We start from the raw sequence: 14,857 nt of genomic DNA on the forward strand, positions 1-14,857 counted from the left end.
TGATGTAATACCACCCACACAGCATCTCCATTCAAGTCAAATTTCATCCTCCACGTTGACACATTGGCAGAAACGCCACAGGAAATCTGCTAGCTTATGATGATCTCTACACAAGATGGCAAGACACAACTAAATTTGAAATGATTTGTGCGCGGGATCTCCGAGTTTCCTAATGTGTGAGTCGAAACGTGTGCTACAAATATTTATTCCTCTTAGTTCAAGGTGTTTATGGAGTGTAACGATAGCAACTGAAGTCTTGTCCACCTCCTTTGCCTCAGACACACGTATAGATCACAAATGACAGTTGGAAGAGAGTAGCACAGAGATGGATGTTAATTAAAGAAGTCGAGACTGTCGTCTATGACAATTAGTTTAACACTCCTGCTGTATGAATATCTATGTACAGCTATTACAGAAATGATCCAGCACCTACACATTATAACTTAGATACCTTAGATTTTCTTGAGTTTTTACCTCTATAGTTTTTACCTTTCAATCTACAGTGACCACGACAATAAAACCTGAACATCTTTTCTAAATGTCTCTGAAAAATTCACTTAAGCTCTCAGAGAAAGCAGAAGTTGCAGAGATTATTTTAGCCCACGTAAAGTTGTTTTCTTGCCCCGGCATAGTTCACGATTCAGCCTGACTTATCGTCAGCCACGTTAGGGTCTGAAGGTAAAGATCGTGATTTACACTGTGATAACGAATGGCGAACCGACGATCTGGATGGAAAGCAGGAGGTGAGTGATTGAGATGCACAATCACATGATGTTTCCTGCATAAGAACATGAATGAAATACCACATGAACATTCTACCTGCAAAGCAAAATCCACCTTGCATACATACACACACACATCCATATTTGTATAATTAGGAGACAATATTTAAAGTGAAATTCTACACCTAGAAACTAAAATTGGTAATGGCAGACCAAGCACTTTAACAAATAGTATCCCATTTAGAAACTATCCCATTTAAAATAAATGTGTTCACACTTCGATGAAACAAGTAGACAGAGACACAGTGGGCAGATAATGCCAACATCACCAGAGCAACTACACTGAGGAACATTAGTGCTCAGAAAAGCAATGTCTCCCAATTCAGCTTCCCAGCGTTAACATCATGTATCTCCAGGTAAGAAACAAGCACAGAATAAAACTCCTTCCAATACCTACATACTGCATATCCCAAATGGAAAAAATAAAAACCCAAAGTGTGACCTTTCTTCCTTCTTTTCACACTAGACATCTTATATCCTCTTTGGTGATATTGTTAATTAGGAGGGACAGTTTCCATATTTTAGGAATAGGTTTCAGATGGTCAAAACTCACTTCCTTTTAGTCATCAAACAGAAAACTCTTCCTTTGCATTAGTTCCGTTTTAATTTTAACCCAAGGCCAAACTTATATGTGGAGATGATGACATCAGAGTAGACCACCAGTTGCAAAAGTCGGGGCGAGCCTGTTTTTGTATGTGTTTCAAAGCTCGAGTTGATTTTATAACTGCCAGGCCATCAATTGATTCAGGACAAAATGTCCAATCCCATCTTCAAGGAAGTCCCACCTTCACCAGCTGCTGATTAATAATAGCTGTCAAATTTCAAGTGCCAATGGTACCACTGGGAGTGGCCATCACTATCCGAAGTGCAGGCAGTCCCCAGAGTTGGAACTGAATTAGAAAATAAATGGGGTATTTCCATTGGGGCCAGGCTGGTTGGCTCTAATGAGGATTAATGGGAGGGGGACATCTGCTGTAGGGATCCCCTCTAAACCACAACAAACTAGCAGGGTTCGATAGGAAGAAGCTTTTCAATTGACTGCCTACTGGAGACTCAACTGACTCAAAGGAAGACAGGCAACAAGTGGCATGGCCTTGCCGTGATGTTCAATTTTACAGCCCTACCCCACCCCCATCAATCTTTTCCACAGAGGGGTCACGGGGTTGGGGTGGAATGATGGGGGTATTGAAAACCACTACAATTCTAGAAGTGAAAAACTATTAATCTAAGGCAATATAAAAGTAAATTCTGAGAGAGACATTCTCAGTGCTGGAATTACAATCTCACTGCATGACTGAATCACTGAGCTCTACATGATGTTCTCCATCAGATCCATGAATAGAAGCAAACCATGGGCCCACGTCAATGTCTTATTCCCCCATTTTGAATTCCACCAATTCAATTTAATCTATTACTTACAATTAAGCAGTTTATCCACAACATTAATATTGAATATATATATATTGACTTTAGATATGAGTGAATGAAAATTGATGATTTATTTACTCTATAAACCTAAGGACACTGTCCAATTGGCATATTTTAAAGGGCACAAGCACCAAGAGCCTCTTTCTGTGCTGGAACTGTGTGGTATATACTACTCCAGATATATTACATAAACATTAGTAGCCCCAGAGCAGAGAATTTGGAAAATAATTTAATGACACATTTGAAATGAGATGACACTCCCATTAAAGCAGTACCTCAAGTAGACCAGGTGCTCCACATGCATCCCGTGTGTCTGGATCTTTCGCTCCCTGCGCCGGACAGGGTGTTGGTTTTTGGTCCTCCTTGTTTGGTTGCTTGGGAAGTCTTTTATTTACAATTCGGGAAACACTGTCTATCTGTGATTGGCCCGGAGGAGCAGCCACATCTGTTTTTCGGACACTTTCTTCAGAAACTGGATCTTTGAGTGGCTTGTCAGCTCCATTTGTTGGACTCTGGGATCTGCCACACACATTTCTGAAAAACTCCTGAACAATCCCATATCTTGATGTATCACCTTTCGTTTTCGTCTCATGTTGGCTTGATTTCCAGATGGAGTCGACACTTCCAGATGGATGTTCAACAACATTGAACAAACTGGACAATCCATCATTGATTGAGCTGAGCACTGGGCTATCCCTCGTTGTAGTTGACCTAGCCCAGGCTGACTCATTTTGTCCTCTGTGAGACATAGCCCATGGACTCCGCTCTCTTGTATGATCTATTTTCGATGAGCTTCTTCTTTGCAACTTTGGTGAGCCATACTTGGGTGAACAGCAAGGGCGTTCAAACTTAGTTGGCACCTTTTCCAGTGATGAAGAGAGTTGTTTGCTCCGTGAACTCTGGGTTGGCATCAGTAAGGAGCCCCTGGATGCCCATGACCGATGCAGGCTACTAGAGATCGATCTTGGACTCTCGGTCTGCAGCCCAATACTAATACTTCGGGTGGTCTGAGTGCCCACACTGATAACTGCAACAGTCTGGCTTGCAGTATTAACCTTCCTTTCCATTGAACTTGTACAAATAACATTTCTGACACAGTTGGCAGCCTCCTTCATGTCATCACTCATATTACCTGATATTTGCAGATCATGCAGCGCAGATGGAAACCCAGTAACAGCAGCAGTAGCAGAAACAGAAACAGGATGTTCTCCAGTGCCACTTTCCAATAGATCCCGGTGCTTGGAAAAGTTATTAAACCACTTATTGCGCACCTTCTCTGGATGGAACTCCATGTCCTCAGTTTGTTTGGGTTTTGCCATGGTAAACAGAAAACCTGGTTCAATCATAATCTTTCCCTCATTGTTCTGAACTAAAGAACCATCCATTCTACGCACGACTGGTGGACTGTAGTAAATGCGAATACCAGTTCTATCTGGTGCTGTGTAACTCCTCTGTATTTGTTTTGTGTTGAGATGTGGATTAACTAGATTTCCTGTCATAGTGAAATCCCATGATGAAATTGCAGGCATCTCCACATCTGACTGGTTGATCAACGCACTTTCCGATTTTTCATTTAATAATGCACCGTTAGCATTCTTGTGTTTCCAGTTTTTCTTGTTCAGCTCCTCAAGATCATTTAAACCTTTTGGCAGGGGTGTAGAGGGTGGAGGTAAATACGGAGATGTGTCCAACAAGCTCTCAAACTCAGACATGGAAGAAACTGATTTGGCCCTAAAAATGATCCATTTAAAAAGGGAGTTATCTTCTCTTTGTAAAAATGAAAGAAAAGGACAAGTACCTCATCATCCATAGGAACAAACAACATTGTCAACTATTAATTTTCTAGTTAGGATGGTAAAGCTTTTGCTAATATGTTAACATAACAAAAGATTTCAGAAAATTACAGTTTTGGAAATCTACAAATTCACTGGCAGAAGATCAAGAGACATCTTGCTCAATTACCAATTACAGACCAGAAATTATTCTGTACTTAATAAGGATAATGTCATATGCATGTGCAGAAAATTTCAGGGAGGTATCAATGTAACAATGTAACTGTATGGGGTTGGTTGTATAGGAGGCAATAATTACAGGGATATTCTTGGGTCAATGTTTAAAATTTCTTGATTATCACTCCTCAGTCCAGGGTAGTTATCACCTCACTGCCTTTAATCTACACAAAGTGTGTGTATGGGGGTGGAAAACAATATTGTTCCTGCAAGAAGTTGAGGAATGCCTTAACTGAGGCGTTAAAAATGAAAAAATGATGGCTACATGCAGAATACCAAAATTTACTTGATAGACAAACGTACAGCAGGTTTAGAATTGAGTTATTTTTCAATAGCTAATCATTTCAGGTTAATTAAATGAAGAATCAAATTATATTTTGTTTAATTGTGGTTAGTTGTAAAATAATTTCTGTGTGGAAGAAAACGATATGGTACGGGTCAAAAGTATGGTTTATAATGTTCTGGCTGTTGTTATGGCTCAAGCTACCGACGGCTGGAGGAGGAGCGCCTCATCTTCCGCCTGGGAACCCTCCAACCACAAGGTATGAATTCAGATTTCTCCAGTTTCCTCATCTCCCCTCCCCCCACCTTGTCTCAGTCGGTTTCCTCTAACTCAGCACCGCCCTCCTAATCTGCAATCCTCTTCCTGACCTCTCCGCCCCCACCCCACTCCGGCCTATCACCCTCACCTTGACCTCCTTCCACCTATCCCACCTCCATCGCCCCTCCCCCTAGTCCCTCCTCCCTACCTTTTATCTTAGCCTGCTTGGCTCTCTCTCTCTTATTCCTGATGAAGGCCTTATGCTCGAAACGTCGAATTCTCTATTCCTGAGATGCTGCCTGGCCTGCTGTGCTTTGACCAGCAACACATTTGCAGCTGTGATCTCCAGCATCTGCAGACCTCATTTTTTACTCAAAAAAATGAGTAGATGGGCGGCACGGTGGCACAGTGGTTAGCACTGCTGCCTCACAGCGCCTGAGACCCGGGTTCAATTCCCGACTCAGGCGACTGACTGTGTGGAGTTTGCACGTTCTCCCCGTGTCTGCGTGGGTTTCCTCCGGGTGCTCCGGTTTCCTCCCACAGTCCAAAGATGTGCGGGTCAGGTGAATTGGCCAAGCTAAATTGCCCGTAGTGTTAGGTAAGGGGTAAATGTAAGGGTATGGGTGGGTTTCGCTTCGGCGGGTCGGTGTGGACTTGTTGGGCCGAAGGGCCTGTTTCCACACTGTAAGTCTAATCTAATCTAAAGTGGATGTTGCTGTTACATAGCACACTGTATTTTAAAATGGCTTGTTTTGTAACAAAGTATGTAACAAGGATGTGCATGACAGTTTGTATAGATAGTTTGAACTCTAATCCGTTTTAGCATCTTTAATCACCATGGAGTCATGCATGGCTCTTTTAAAGAAAGGATGTTGATAGGTTTTTAAGAATATTTAGATGTATCATTTAAAATAATATTAAATCATTAGGAGCTGACACTGTATATTCTAAGCAGATGCATACTTCTTAATTGGTGTCACATTATCTTGGTAATGATCTGTGGAGTTAGTTAAGAGAGAGAAGCTGCCACAAAATTGCAATCCTATAAATTTGACATGACAAAGAATCAATCAGGAGAAACAGGAAGTAATAACAAAGGTGATCACGACTTTTAAAGAAATGAATACGAAATTTGGCAGATATGACCCAACTCATCCAAGACTGAAAATCACACAACACCAGGTTATAGTCTAACAGGTTTAACTGGAAGCACTAGCTTTCAGAGCACCGCTCCTTCATCAGGTGGTTGTGGAGGACACAATTGTAAGACACAGAATTTATAGCAAAAGTTTACAGTGTGATGTAACTGAAATTATACATTGAAAAATACCTTGATTGTCTGTTGAGTCTTTCATCTGTTCGAATACCATGATAGTTTCACTTCTTTCATGTGTAAATCACAATTTTTTTAAAAAAAGTTGCATTCTCTGGTTAACTGTAACAATTGGTGTTAGCCAGACAATATGTTGAAGGTGTTAGCCCCCTGTGTTCTTTGTCTGTGCCATAATGTTTAGATTGATTTTAACCTAAAAAGTGAGATAACAGAGTTTTACATGAATTCATGCAGTTTTTGAGCAAAGTACAATGTAACTCTGCAAATACAAATTCACCCCACAAATGTATGTACGTGTGTGTGTGTGTGTGTGCGTGTGTGTGTGTGTGTGCACGTGCATATGTGTCTGTGTATAGTACAATGGTGATCACCTGTAGTGTGACATGCACCTAAGGTCCCAGTTGAGGCCCTCCCTATGGGTACCAAACTTAGCTATCAGCCTCTGCTCGCCCACCTTTTGCTGCTGCCTGTCCCGAAGTCCGCCTTGGAGGACATTCTTTCTCACACTCACAACCCCCCAACCTAGACAGACAGACACAAACATACACAAAGACCCACATGCACACATATACATATATGTTTGTGAGGTGAATTTGTATTTGCAGAGTTACATTGTACTTTACTCAAAAACTGCATGAATTCATGTAAAACTCTGTTATCTCACTTTTTAGGTTAGAATCAATTTAAACATCATGGCACAGACAAAGAACACAGGGGCTAACACCTTCAACATATTATCTGGCTGACACCAATTGTTACAGTAAACCTGAGAATGAAACTTTAAAACAAAAGCTTTGTGATTTACACATGAAAGAAGTGAAACTATCATGGTATTCGAACAGATGAAAGACTCAACAGACAATCAAGGTATTTTTCAACGTATAATTTCAGTTACACCACACTGTAAACTTTTGCTATAAATTCTGTGTCTTACAATTGTGTCGTCCACAACCACCTGATGAAGGAGCGGTGCTCCGAAAGCTGGTGCTTCCGATTAAACCTGCTGGACTATAACCTGGTGTTGTGTGATTTTTAACTTTGTACACCCCAGTCCAACACTGGCACCTGCAAATCATCCAAGATTGCACTGTTAATGCACAATAAGCCAATTAGAGACTAGAATGCCTCTGATATGACACATGGTTAGGAAGTGGTGATTACTAGTGGTTTGATGCACAAGGGAACAAGAGACCTGTGCCTAGTTAATCAGATCGATTGGAAACTACTGCTTTTATTAAACATAATTTCTCTTATAATTGCTTTGATAAACTTAAATTCTGTAAAACCCATGAAAACATATCTGTCTTTTCAGACATGGGTCTTCTAGGTCATCAGAAATTGCAAATTTTAAACCTGCTCTCTCAACTCAATCTATAATTGTAACTGATCTAGGTGTTGCAATTAAAGTTAAGTGCTATTGAAAGAAGTCACATTTTGTGAAAGCTTTCTCATTTTACTCATCAAGACAATTGACAAGAAATGTCAAAGTAAAAAGGGAAAAAGATTCTGCTGTATGTCAGGACATTGGTTGGCAAAGGGACTCTGATTGGTGGGGGAATTCCTTTGGAGAATTTATTCCTAAATGACTACTTATAATTAAAGTGAATCTTACAGGAGTATAATATTAAAATTAGAACTAAGACAAAAGAAACAGGTTTTCACAGATTGATTTAAAAATCTCTCACCCTCGCCCCCAAAAGGCATTCAATGCTTTGTCAGTTGAAAATTTCAATATGACGAAAGATTTTCGTATGTGAGGATATAAATGAATATTGAGCAAAGATGGGTAAAGTAGGTGCTGATCAGGCAGGCAAAAGTGAGGACTGCAGACGCTGTAAATCTGAGTCTAGATTAGAATGGTGCTGGAAAAGCACAGCAGGTCAGGCAGCATCTGAGGAGCAGGAAGAGCTTTTGCCTGAAACATCGATTTCCCTGTATCTTGGATGCTGCCTGACCTGCTGTGCTTTTCCAGCACCACTCTAATCTAGACTCGAGGTGCAGATAATCCATGCTTGAGCGGGTGAAGTACTACTCCTCTTATTGCAAATTTTTATCTAAGAAACAACTCAGCATATTAATATTTAACCTATACATTGACTGAGCTTCAAAACTTAACGACAAACTGGAAAGATAGTAAACGTATGCCTATTTAATGCTAAATATTACTTGAATTACAATTAAATTTTTTGCTCGGCTACAATATTTCATCAAAATATAGAGAAGCCAAATTTTACCGTTGCAAATTAGTTCCTTTAGCCTCTAATTCATCTGATGTTTCCTTTTCATTGTTTCTGTGTTGCAGCATCTGAAAAATATAAAGAATGTGGCTGGTAAACAAGTCGACTGAAATTTGCAGGATCTAGTGAATCACGTTTAATTTCCTCACAATTGTACTGACTGTCACTATAAGTCATCCTGGGTTAACATCTGAGAAAATGCACCACCTCCCTTGGCTAGCTTGACAATAGCAGCTGTCTTTGTACCAGCATCACAAGGATTCAGGAGGTCTTTCATCTTCTATCTGATACAGGAGCAACAATTAACTATAGCATAGGTAAAGAGTGGGAGTGGGGTTCTATTATAAGCAAACAGTATGGCATTTACAAAGTGCATGGAGAGAATTTTCTATTGTTGCTTATATTTTGTTACATGTAATGGTGATGTCATGATACGGACCAATACATAGTTCTTGTGATCCCTCGACCCCGAACCATCTCCAATACTGGATGAATTGGGGGCGTTGATGGAAGTAGAGGGCATAGTTCTGTTTTTAATGATTTTTTTTAATCATTCACAGGGTAAGGGCATGACTAATTAGGCCAGCATTTATTGCTGATCCCTAATTGCAGTTTAAGAATCAACCACTTAGCTGTGGGTCTGGAGTGACACGTAGGCCAGACCAGAAAAGGATAGCAGATTCATTCCCGAAATGACACAAGAGAATCAGATGGACTTTTCCCCTGACAATTGATTTCTGGTCATAAACCAGATTTTTATTGAATTCAATTCATCTGCTATGGTGGGATTTGAACCCAGGGGATGGCTTTTCTTGTCTATAACTTATGAGCTAATTACAAAACTGATTTCTCAGAATTCTCAAAATTAAAAATAGGTTCTTAGATGCAAGAAAAAGGTTTTTTTTTATTGCAAGAACAAATTCTCTAAAAAGATATTATGCCCTGCAGAAATCCAATAGTAATGTTCTCTACTGTAAACGTCAGCCTTAAATTCAAAAATGCTATTCACTAAATTAAAAGCTGCATTCAAGTAAGGTGAAATCGCAGCTTTAATCAATTTTCACAGAATTTCTCTAGATTCTGCAGTATGAGGGGAGATTTCCCTTCTTGTTCCATTCCCAGCTACAGAGGAAGAAAAGGGAAGGAACCCATTACGAAAGGTCTCTGCTCCCAATACATGGAACTGGAAGTCCTTTTGCTTTTATACAGAAGCACAAGGTAGTAATTGTGTACAACGTAGGCACAGGCTCTGCATGATCATGGTAGGAGAGACTTATTACCTCAGACAGACATCTGGCTGCTGCGAGCAACAAGGAGAAGATCCCAGAGGAAATGAGGCATTAGGGTACATCAAAGACTCTGATCACTTGACTGTTAAGTGTTTCTAATCTTGCTTTCATTGCAATCTGGTAGGGATCAGGGCCTTTTAACTTCTACCTTTTATTGCAGCTATAAAAAAAATGATTACAATGCCCAAGAGTATAGTTGTATTCTTTCTTCCAACCTAACTCCATGACATTATATGACTTGTATGTATTTGCGCAGCTACCTGGGAGGGGCAGTGGGGAGTGCCTAAGGAGGTTGATAATTAGCAGGAAGCCAGTGGCACCTACGTCATCCTTTCAGACAGATCTCTGGACAACACTCAAATGGTCACAAATGCTATCAAAGTGATGACAAATAAGTTTGATTTGCAATGTTTAAGTTAAATCCTATGTGATTATTATATGGGGCGTAAATGCTCTCAGTTTCAGTATTTCCCCTTTATGACGTATTTCAGACATGTGAAATCTAAGCTATTTTTCATAACTAAGTCCTTGTGGAAGGGTAAATGTGTCACCAGATTGCAAGTGCTCACTGAGACTCCTGAGATTTTGATGGTCTTGGATATCTTCAAAGTGTATACTGTGAAAGCATTGTAACTGATTGAGATACATCTGTTACTGTGGTGGCTGACTGGGCCTTCCCTGCATTCTACCTCCTTCCAATAGTATCTGGAATGGCTGGTTGTCTAATGAGGAAAGATTGGACTTGTATCCACCATACCAGGTATTAGTCTGGTAAACCTGCTCTGATCTGCCTCCAACATATTCATATTCATGTCTTTCCTTGATTAACTGTTCATAGTACTCCAGATCTGGTTCTATATAATTGAAGCATCGCACTGAGTACTGTGCATGGTATTGGTCAGCTTATTTATGGAAGAATGTGACTGACTCACTGACTGTCCATCCCTGGAAGCGTCTGGCACAGCAAGTGTCAGGACAGACCAAACAGCCACCATTGCAACAGATGTATTTCAATCAATCAGTCACATGCTTTCACAGTTTAGATGAGTAAGAGGCAATTTGAATAAGACATAAAATCCTGACAGGTTTTGATGGATTTTGACAGGGGAGATGTTGAGGCAATATGTTTTCTTATGGGAGAATCTAGGGCTAGGCATCACCCATTTATATCAGTGATAAAGTAATTATTTTTCTTGCAGAGGGTCACAAGTCTCTGGAACTCTTTTTCTGAAAAAGGTGGTGAGACATAGATAGAGGTAGACAGATCTTGTGAAGTAAAAAGGTTGAAAAGTTATTGGTATAGGCAGAAATGTGGATTTGATATTATATCAGATCAATCATGATCGTATTAAATGGTGGTGCGGGCTTGAGGGCTGTATGACTTAATCCTGTTCCTCAATTGGATGTTCAGATGATTGCAAGTTTGTCCCTTTTGCAACCACAGACTTTGCAGTTCCTCACATTAAGCCCAAATAATGCAAGTTTCATCAAATTTTTGTCAATTTGGCCAAACCTTCACAGTGCTATGTCAGCTACTTACACACCTCCTCATTGCAGTTAACTACTAGGATTGTTGCCAATTAAAACTGTCCGGTGCAACTCAATTTAACATCCTCGACCAACCCCTTATTTTTTGCACATAGAAGTTAGTACGGAGAATCAAGACGGGTGTTTAATGATTCTAAAAAAGTGTGCAGAATGAAGAAAGCATTCATTTCTAAACTAAGTGTTCTTCAAGCAGACAATGGAGGTGTTATTTGAAAGTAAATACATTCCACATGACCTTCTATTAATTACCTCTAAAACACAGAAAACTGCATCCCACATTGATCTCCCTGGTGACTCCTTATGCATGTTCCCTTTCTATGAAGTTTCATGAAGGGAGCACTCATTTGTAAGCTATTGTCTACTACAATAAAAACTGTTTTGGATTTGCTCTACATTTTCTTAAAAAAATAACTAAATCAAAAAAAATTGCCAGATTCAGAAACTATATTATGGTATTGGTCCATCACAGCGGTGTCATAAAAGTTAAATTAATAATCTCCTGCACGAGGTGAAGGTAAGATCAGTAGCACAAACACATGAATTTTAGATCAAATACTACATAGAACACAATAGAAATTAATTCTGTGAACACAACTGACCACTGTTGAACAGCCAGCATGATAATATCACATGAATCTTCCATCTAGGGACAATTCTCAATGCTTCGCATTCTTGAAAGTTTTATCCCTCACAGGAGAGTGAAGGAGTAGGGATAGTTCCATGATACACGGTGAAAGAAGAAATGTGCTTAGGGTAGTGAAGGGCCTTTTATTCAATCATTTTTCAATACTTTCTCCGAGAAGTGTTGATAATGTTGAATACAGTTCACTTGTGGCACGATAATAAAATGGAGGGCAAGCATTACTGTTTATTTATATAAAAACTGGCCTTGGAGGAGATCAACACAAGAGGCATTACTCCCAACAGAAGAAAAAGATTTAACTTTCAGCTAAAAACAAAATTAATTCAATAGGTGATGTTATGGGAAAGAGTGACTCTCATTGGTAACTGGTGCTGGATTATGATGACGAAGGTTTCACAAACTATGGCATGACATTCTGGGACACAGGTTTGCTTCCACAGCAGCTAGCAACAAAGAAAATGCATGGTTCCCCCAAGAGGTGAAACTTATGATTTATGAATACGTTTTTAACAAAACATTTTTTTCCCCTCCCCTTTACTATCATCTTATGACTTGCACTGACAGGAATAGAAACTGATCATCTGTCAAACCACTCAAAAAATAAAAGCAATCAAAACAAAACCTTCATTTTTTGGATGTTAGTGAGACATAAATATTAGAAAACAAATGCAGCATTCCATATAACACTATTACCCATATCTAATAAAGTGGGCTTCTTTACAAAGTGACCCTAAAAAAAATGCTAAATATAATTGTAATGCTCATTTACCTCCACATAGTATTAATTGGACAAACGTTACAGCTTTCGGATTGGCAGCTGCAAACCTCCGAGCAGCAAGACCCCACTGCAGTTTTAGAGCTCATCAAATGGGCATCCAATGTGCACATAAAGGCATAAACAAGGCATACCACCATCACCTATATACTCCGTAAAGCAAGAGATTCACCGAGGACAGGTTGTCACCTTATAGAGTGTAACCAACTTGTCCATGATCTCCTTTATAAAACAGGAATGAATATTTTGTTTCTGCTTTACCAAAACTTCCCTGCTTTGAAGACAGAGATTATATCCTATCCTTGCTGTCTGAATCCTATCTCACACAGTATCTCAGACAGCAGCATTATACTAGGAGAGGAGTCTGTCAGGAAAATGGGCATTTGTGGTGTAGGACTTTCTGGTCCATGGTTCAACTTCCCTCAAACAAACATTCACCTTTTGAAGAGGAGGCAAGTGCTCTTTCTCAGCACACTTGTTAAAAGAAAGCCTTGCGCAAAGAACTTTTTATTTTTAAGAGGAGACCATAACATTTGCACCTATGGGACTACAGGCTTAAAATTATTTAATTCACATCAAAGTGGTTGTTTAGCATGTACCTGATTGATTTTATGTTGCATTTCCTTCAGACGCTGCTCGCTGTGGCTCCGCTCATTATTAAATCTGTCCAGTAACTCTAATTTCTCTTGACTCCAGTTCTTTTCACTGATTTGAAGTTGCTGTGTTAGATCCATAACTGCACTGTACGACTCTGCGAGGAGTTGTTGATGTTCTTCTCTCTCCCATTTCAAAGCAGATTTCATATCACCAGGAGTTTTCTCAGATGTCATTTTGCCAGCCCTACCTTCCAGCTGTTGTGGGAAATGAGTATTATTCATGGGATGCAGTCATAACTGGCATTTATTGCCTATCATTCAATGGTACAACTAGTGACCTGTAAGTCCATTTAAGAGTCAACCATGTTTCTGTGGTCAAGTTGCACACAGGACAGACTATGTAAAGCTGATAGATTTCCTTACCTAAAAAAACCATGACTGACAGTAACTTTTAAGCTCCAGATTTAATGATTCAAACCTTTTTTCCATAACATTAATAAAGATCTCGTGATTACTATTTCAGTAACATAACCACAATGCTACAACTGTTGATATTTTTATAGCCTGATTTTGAACCTTTGTAATAAAATTGGAAGTAAACAGGTACGTTTATGTATTTTGGTTAAAAAACATTCATCTAGATCTCAAGCTCCAGCATTTACTTTCCTGTATTTCTTGCACTTACAGAAAATGGATATTATTTAATGTTTGGATTTCTGAAATGAATTCAATTGATTTTCTTTTTAACAAAGCATAGGTTAAGTACTGTACTTATAACAATATGCTTCAAACTGTCTACTTCAAAATTCATCTAGAATTTCCACAAGTCTGTTATGCATTTTCTAGAAAGTTACTCTGATTATATGCTTCCAATAGAAAAACAAAAATTAGCAGAAATAGTAACAATAATACAGCTGCAATCCTTCTTGCTATGCTGCTCAGAAGTCTAGCAAATGCAATTATGGAGTTATGTCTCTAGATCATTAAACTAGATGATGTTAGGATACTGATTAACTGTCGGTCACCCTCTCCATATCCCAGATACAATGACCAGATCAGGGAACTGGACACTTGGATGAAGGGATGGTGTGGGTTGGAGGGTTCCACTTCATGGGACATTGGGTCAGGAAAGGAACTGTCCAATTGTGACAGAATCTGCCTGGACTGGGCTTTGATGAGGCTCCTAGTGCAATGGATGAATGGAGAGGACACAAACAGTAAATGGGGAAAGGGTACAGGTGAAAAAGGTAGCATAAGTATTGGTTAAAAACTTGTAAAAGGAGATAAAGTACAGTAACAATCTCAGATTCTGTTTTAGGCAGAACAGATAAAGGGAACATTACAAGATATGTGAAAATGAAATTGAGAGAAAGAAGATCCTTGTGAATAAATCATTAGAGCAGGTGCAGCCTAAAGAGAGTTTAAATGAACACAGTGAACACAATGAACACAGTGCAGGTACAAATTCAGCCAGGTGGACGTGATAAAATAATAATTACTGAGACACATTACAAATGGTCAGAACAAAGAACTAAATATATCGGGTCAAGGGTCTACAAGAATTCTAGGGAAAATAGTAGAGTGCAAGGAATAACTAAGAATGTTTTTTGTTAATAATAAGAGAGGGTATAATAAGATATAAGCAGGCAGTGGAGAGTTTCCTGGTAGAATGCGAA

At 39.4% G+C, this 14,857-nt stretch overlaps 1 protein-coding gene across 1 annotated transcript in view; it reads right to left on the bottom strand.

Moving 5' to 3' along the window:
- Positions 1–408: 408 nt before the first annotated feature.
- mtcl2 (microtubule crosslinking factor 2) overlaps positions 409–14,857 on the bottom strand; it is a 99,062-nt gene continuing 84,613 nt past the window's right edge. Inside the window, exons 11-14 of the mRNA XM_060836082.1 lie at positions 13,185–13,436; positions 8,328–8,398; positions 2,486–3,941; positions 409–778 (exon numbers count right to left, since the gene is read on the bottom strand). Of these exons, the coding sequence (XP_060692065.1) occupies positions 641–778; positions 2,486–3,941; positions 8,328–8,398; positions 13,185–13,436 (1,917 nt within the window). The 3' untranslated portion in view covers positions 409–640. The remainder of the gene's footprint in view (positions 779–2,485; positions 3,942–8,327; positions 8,399–13,184; positions 13,437–14,857) is intronic.

Source organism: Hemiscyllium ocellatum, chromosome 15, assembly GCF_020745735.1.
Source record: "Hemiscyllium ocellatum isolate sHemOce1 chromosome 15, sHemOce1.pat.X.cur, whole genome shotgun sequence".
Taxonomy (NCBI): domain Eukaryota; kingdom Metazoa; phylum Chordata; class Chondrichthyes; order Orectolobiformes; family Hemiscylliidae; genus Hemiscyllium; species Hemiscyllium ocellatum.